This window comes from Limulus polyphemus, unplaced genomic scaffold, assembly GCF_000517525.1.
Source record: "Limulus polyphemus unplaced genomic scaffold, Limulus_polyphemus-2.1.2 Scaffold1196, whole genome shotgun sequence".
In the NCBI taxonomy this organism is placed as follows: Eukaryota; Metazoa; Arthropoda; class Merostomata; order Xiphosura; family Limulidae; genus Limulus; species Limulus polyphemus.
In genome coordinates this window covers 22,828-29,411 of record NW_013666806.1, presented here as the reverse complement: position 1 = coordinate 29,411, position 6,584 = coordinate 22,828, and the positions used below count along the sequence as shown (strand labels likewise).

Genomic DNA, 6,584 nt, shown 5'->3' with positions numbered 1-6,584 from the left:
AGAAACCTTAAAACTTAAAAAAAAAAATTATATCTTGAGTATGAAAGCATTGTAATGTTTACTGATAATCTGCTAAATTCCGTTAACATATGCTTACTAATATAAAAGTTATAACACGAAAACTATAACAAGCACAAAATGGTTACAGGGTCAGTCCAAGGGATGGAGTCTATCCTGAAAGAGTTAATGGATTGCCTTGGAATTTGTTTTGTTTTGCATTTTGTGCAAAGCTACACGAGGGCTATCTGCGCTAGCCATTTCTAATTTAGTAGTTAAAGACAAGAAAGAAGGCAGCTAGTCATCACCACCCACCACCAGCTGTTGAGCTACTCTTTTACTGATGAATAATGGAATTCACCATCACATTATAATGCCTCCATGGCTGAAAGGGCAGGCATGTTTGGTGGGAAGGGGATTCAAACCCGCAAACCGCAGATTGTGAGTCAAGTGCCCTAACCACCTGGCCATGCCAGGCCTATGGCATGCGTAATTTTTTTTTGCATATAGAGGGCAGCAGTGAAATAGAATAGCTATTTATGTGAGAGGAGGTAATGTACTGTATTGGAAATCACTAAACTGTCATTCCTGTTAATAGCAGTCAGTGTGACCTGCAGCAGGTTGTTTTGGCTGCACGACACACTACCATGTATCTTGATCTCTTATAACACACCAGTTTAAAGAATGTTATTACACATTCACTCCCAAGGTCATATTTGTGAAATAAATATGTTGTTATATAATTTTAGCTATGTTTTTATTAATTTCAGAAAATGAGTGACATGGGCCTCTATGAAAGTCCATTTACTTCTAGGATTCTAGGACCAAGCCACTCACACTATTCACACTTTTTTTTCTTTCCAGATTTTTCAGAATTCTATAATAAATAACCCAGTTGAGAAATAAAAAAAAATATTTTCAAAAAGGATTTACAATTCAAATGTTTATTTTATAAATACAAAATTGATCATATATATGTATATGATCAATTTTGTATTTTTTTTTTCATTTGTATACAAGTGAGTTTTTTCCTCCTTAAACATTATTTCAAACCATAACAAAAGCTTAAGAATAAGCCTTACAAACCAGACTCAAATAGCCCTTTACAAATTTAAAGTACTGTGGATCACATTTGCGTGAAATGGATTTAACAAAATATTGTGCCATCACTGATATGTGAGTGACGTGGTACATTACCGTAAAACCAGTGAAAGTGTTAAGGTTAATAAAAATCATAAAAATGTATTATGATATAAGTTCTTCTTGGAAATGTTCTAGATATGAATAAATAAGAAATAATAAAACAAATTGATTCTGTACATTGTAAACCAGGAAATCTTAATCAAAACTGTTTACCATTTACATACCTGCACACTTAAGTGTTCCTAGATTATTAGGTTTACAGTTCTGGAAGGTTGGACACTGATTATCTTCCTTACACTGATCTGGTTCTTGAGCTTAAGAGTAAAGAGAAGTTCACCAAAAGAGATTTGTATCATTAAATTTCACAACACATTCAAACTATCATGCTGGAGCTATTTTTTTTAATGTTCTACAATGCTATAAAAAATAACTTCCTTTTCTACTGGCATTCTATCATCAATTAAAAAAGACTTGTCTAGACTGCATTATTTTGAATAAAGATATTCAGAATGTATTTCCAACAAAACAATTAAAACTACTGGTAATAAAATAAATTATTATCCACACATTATTTTATGTATTATAATCACATAATGTCATAATTAATTATGAAAAGAATTACAACATTTAAACACTTACGAATACAGGCAAGAAAATTGTTTGGATCTTTTACAAATCCTGGTTTACACTGACATCGATGTATATGATCAATCACTATGCAATCACTGTTAGCCCCACATGAAGCAAATCGACAAGCATCTGTAAGAAAAAAGGCATAAATATGCTTACAAGTAATAATACATATTCAACCTATAAATGGTTTTAAAACAAATGACATGGTTCTAAGTTTCTTCAACGTAACCTTAATGATTGAGTTGATATAAAATAAAATTTCATATAATATTCATCAAGTAGAAAATCAAAAATCCCAATTTCTTCTTTTATAAAAAAAAGAAACATTAAAAATTTATAGTTCTGATAATACAAAAATGTGCCTGTTTTGTTTAACCATTCATATTCCACACTGATAAAATTATACTTAAAAATATAAAAGGAGATACAACTTCGTAACGAACACAATAAATATCAGAAAAATCTTACACCTTTGTTTCTGTGATATAATGAACTAACAAAGAATACTAAGTTTGCTCAAAATAAATTTAACTTTCAGTTATTTAGTCAAATGTCTGAGTTTGAACATTAATAAAACGATTATAAGGATTTTAACTTCACTTCTAATTAATGCATGCGAATAAAGGAATGAAAACAGATATCTGAAAAAAAAGTTGTCAACCAGTATGGATTATTAGTGGCAAGAAACAAATAATAGTAGTTTACATTTAGATAAATACAAAGTAAGAAATTCTATTCTGTGACTAATTAAAAGTAATCTTTACAATTCTTATTGCTTTTTTTACTTCTGAGAAAGATCAAAGATCTCCTAAAATAAACAAAATGGTTCTAAAATGAAAGTAAACATATTACAGGTGTATCCCATTGTTTATGTGCTTCAAAATAAATTCTAAGTCATTTGGTAATTTTTGACACATAAGAGTGAAACGTTATTTATATGTATAATTTAAAGATGTAACATGTCTTTCAGAGTTGTTAAAAGTCAACTATATTTTAAAGAAAACGCTAAATATTCTATAAACCTTTTGTATCAAAATGTAAATTTGCATTATATATAAACTATAATTTTGAACATTATTTGTTTTTTCTTTTACAGTTAAACTTGTATACTATTGGAAGATCTGAATAACTTACCAACACAATGTTTAATCCCACTATTATCAGGTTTACATACATCTTGAGAATGTTTACAGTCTGTATCCTGTTCACATTCATCATTAGTAGGTGCTGTCAATAAATTACCATTATTAGTGTTATTTCATTAAAAACATAAAGATGCATATTTAGCTTCCAAATCTTATCATACTAAAGAAAGATATCTCCTGTATAAATAAATGAAAATGTCAATATAATGAATCAATAATTAAGACAAAGGATATATTTGTTATAAAATAACCTTGCAAGACATTAGCAATATCTAAATAAGGTCAGTAAATGTCTGAAATACGTATGTATTTACAGTTGAGTTCTTCCAACTTACGTTTACATCCATTCACAAGATTATATGGATCTCCTTTGTGATCTGGTTTGCATTCACAGATAATCTCCGAGTTTTCAAGTTTACACATTGCATTAGGTCCACATGTGATAAAATTACATGCATCTGATAATAAAATAAGATACATATAAAAAATATTTGTATATTATGAAATTTTTGCTCCCTTAGATACAAATTCATACAAATTATTAGTGGAATTGCAATAAATACCAATTACACATATGAATTTTTAAATACTACAAGAGTTCATGAGAGAAGTATGTCCAGTAAGAGGAGAGGAGCATCATTTACTCAGTAAACAGAAATTAAAAAAAGACAATCAAAGTTTTCATTTTTATGTCCAAATAATGGCTATATAAGAACTTACTCTAAATAAAACGTTTCTATGCACTGTTGACAAAATATGCAAACAAAACGAACATTGTGCTTATTTGAGATTACATGCCATATTTCTAGGATTAAATGTAAAATCCAGCAAATATTTAGAATGGGTAATATAATATTAATAATAAGGGAAATACGACTCTGTAAATGTGTGAGAATCAAGTACAACTTAACTGTTTAAAGAATTTGAAAGTTATTTTATACTAACTAAGCTTGTGAACGAATTAAAATACAGTAACTATTTCTAAGCTGTGGCTGAGAAGTCTCCAGGCAGCTGACTGTCTGAAAGCAATTCTAATGTTTAGGAGTTAATTAGTCTGTTAAGAAAAGTTAAGAGTCCACATTCAGGATGCACAAGTGCTCTGTAATTTGTTACGGAAGTATAAAATAGAGAAAACAACTTTCTGAGTTTTTCTTGTGGGTGTATTTAGAGAATGATTTTTTTTTTGTCTCAATGTGTGCAAGTGTAGCTAATTGCATGAAAATATAATTCTACATTCATATGTGAAATTTTGCATTGTAGAATATCTGTCAGAATATTTGTATATCTGTAGAATATTTGTTTATGTTTTTATGATTTAAGCCATGGATCAGTTTTTGGTGTTTGGATATTAATTAGTTTTCATGTTGATAGAATAAGGAAAGGTCTAAGTTACTGATAATGGAGTCATAAGTGATATTCATATTGGAGAAAGATAAAACTGATGTGAATTTATCTTCCAAATTTCATTTGTTATATTTTATTTTTATTCATTTCTTTTGCCATTCTATTTGTGAGTTAAAGTTTACTGATACAGTCTCATGGGGCAAGGCAATGCTGGAGTAGGTTATTCAGTTGCTATAATGTTTAATTTATTCAAACACACATTTGTTTTTAGTCAAGCATTAAAGCTGATTTTTCTAAACTTCTAATCCTGACTTTACTTTTATATCAAAACTAAATTTAACTTTTTTCTTTCCAATTTCTCATTTTAAAGGACTAGTAACTGGCTTATCTCAATATCACTTGGACCAACTGACAAAGGGACATCACAATATCTAAGCACCTTATGTTGAAATAATAGGAATTGCACTATATTCTCTATAATGAGAAACTTTGTTCATTCAATTTAAATAATGAACTAAGAATATTATTTAATAAATAGTGGCATTTATCCCTTAAAGAACAGTTGAATGGTGAACATGAAACACAATAAGACAATTGTTATCATGATTGAAATGTTGATCTGAAATTAGGTTTATTGATTTCAGTGCAAAATATCCAACTGCAGTTTATACTCATTCTTGCTATCTTTAGATATTTTCTAATACATTTTCTAAATAAATAGCAACATTGATAAATTCTACAGAGTTCAAAAATATTTGTAACATATTCTTACCAAAACAATCCAAGGTGCCAATTTCAGTTGGTCGACAAACATCATTTTCACTACAGTCAGAGTCATCTTCACAGACATTTGGCAAGGCTGACAAAAAAAAAGTTTTATTTTGTATAAATAATTTAAACTCATTCATAGAACAGAAATATTATTTGTTATATTTCATTCACAGTAAAAATTATGCAAATAATAATGTTCAGTTCTTTACATATTATTAACTTGGTAGTATGTTATAGTTTTCACTATAATAATAAGTAGTAAGATCTTACAGATACAAATAGTGTACAGTTTCCTAAAATGTACTTGATTCTTCCAAGTTTTAAAAATGTTTTTTTTAAAAAAAAATCCAGTATTTAAATAGTACATGAAAACTTGAAAGTTACTATACATTTACAGTGAATAAACCAATACAAACAAGTTCTAATGAGTTTATAAATCCTGACAAAGTACAATGAAATAAATTTACTCACATGTACAGACATCACTTGGATCTCCAGTTGTTCCTTCAGGACACACACATACAGCTTGATGGCTGTTTGCTTGACATGTAGCTGAGGGTTTGCACTTGGCATATACACAGATCACTATAAATCATGCATGGGTGAAATAAAGTTATTTGAATTTTTATTTCTTGGTAAATACTATTTAATACTTCAATCTCAAAATATCATGATTATTACTTTTTAAGGTTTTTAGTTTAATCAAACACATTGTTACAAGCCTTTAAGAGAAACAATTAAGTTCTAGTTTTTCTTTTCATAGTTTGTGCAGTTACTAGTAGTAAAAATTGTTTATAGTTTATGTTTATATGTACAATTTAAATGCCACTTTATTTAATCCTATTAAGAATAGGCGTATGAAATATTAAAGTACGTTCATCTATTATTCTGTAAACTTTGGATTTCTCATCATAGCAGCTAGAAATATTTGACAATTACAAGGTGAGAATTATGCAAAAATATGTTGAAAGAAGTTTTTACTTACAAACACATTTTCTAACTTTATCCAAGTCTTCACGACAAACTTTATCAGGATCACAGTTTTCATCAGCATCACATTGATGTGGAACTACAAGAAAATTAACTCTAAATTAACCAAGAGAGACATGTGTAAGATGCTTCTGAATAACAGTTGCTATTACAAGTGTCAGTCATAAACTATCAAAAATCATAAAACTTCTTTTGAAAAACTTTACAAAAACTGAATCTCTACAACTGGGAGATAAACAGTAAACTTAAAGCACCCCAAAGTAACTGTAACTTTTAATTACTGGTAGTATAAGAAAAAAGAATTATGAAAGATTTACAATAAGGATAAAAAAATTCAAAAATCTCATACCAATAACTACAAGTTTCCCTTTTTCATTTGTACAAACATGAAAAATTCACATGCAAGTCATTTTTTTCATAATTTATTGAGATATCAAATGAAAGTTAACGTTTTCCTAAATTGAAAATGTATTTCCAATAATGCTTACCTCCACTGCCACTTATAGCTATTACTCGACCTCCAAGATTTCAACTTTGCCCATCTAAGCATTGGTCTGATTT

The 6,584-nt window shown here is 28.7% G+C and overlaps 1 protein-coding gene across 1 annotated transcript in view; it reads right to left on the bottom strand.

The window, feature by feature from the left end:
- LOC106462548 (fibrillin-1-like) overlaps positions 1-6,584 on the bottom strand; it is a gene marked incomplete at its 5' end in the record, with an annotated part of 157,590 nt that overhangs the window by 128,375 nt on the left and 22,631 nt on the right. Inside the window, 7 exons of the mRNA XM_022389848.1 lie at positions 1,365-1,454; positions 1,780-1,899; positions 2,908-3,000; positions 3,254-3,376; positions 5,035-5,121; positions 5,505-5,618; positions 6,019-6,102. Of these exons, the coding sequence (XP_022245556.1) occupies positions 1,365-1,454; positions 1,780-1,899; positions 2,908-3,000; positions 3,254-3,376; positions 5,035-5,121; positions 5,505-5,618; positions 6,019-6,102 (711 nt within the window). The remainder of the gene's footprint in view (positions 1-1,364; positions 1,455-1,779; positions 1,900-2,907; positions 3,001-3,253; positions 3,377-5,034; positions 5,122-5,504; positions 5,619-6,018; positions 6,103-6,584) is intronic.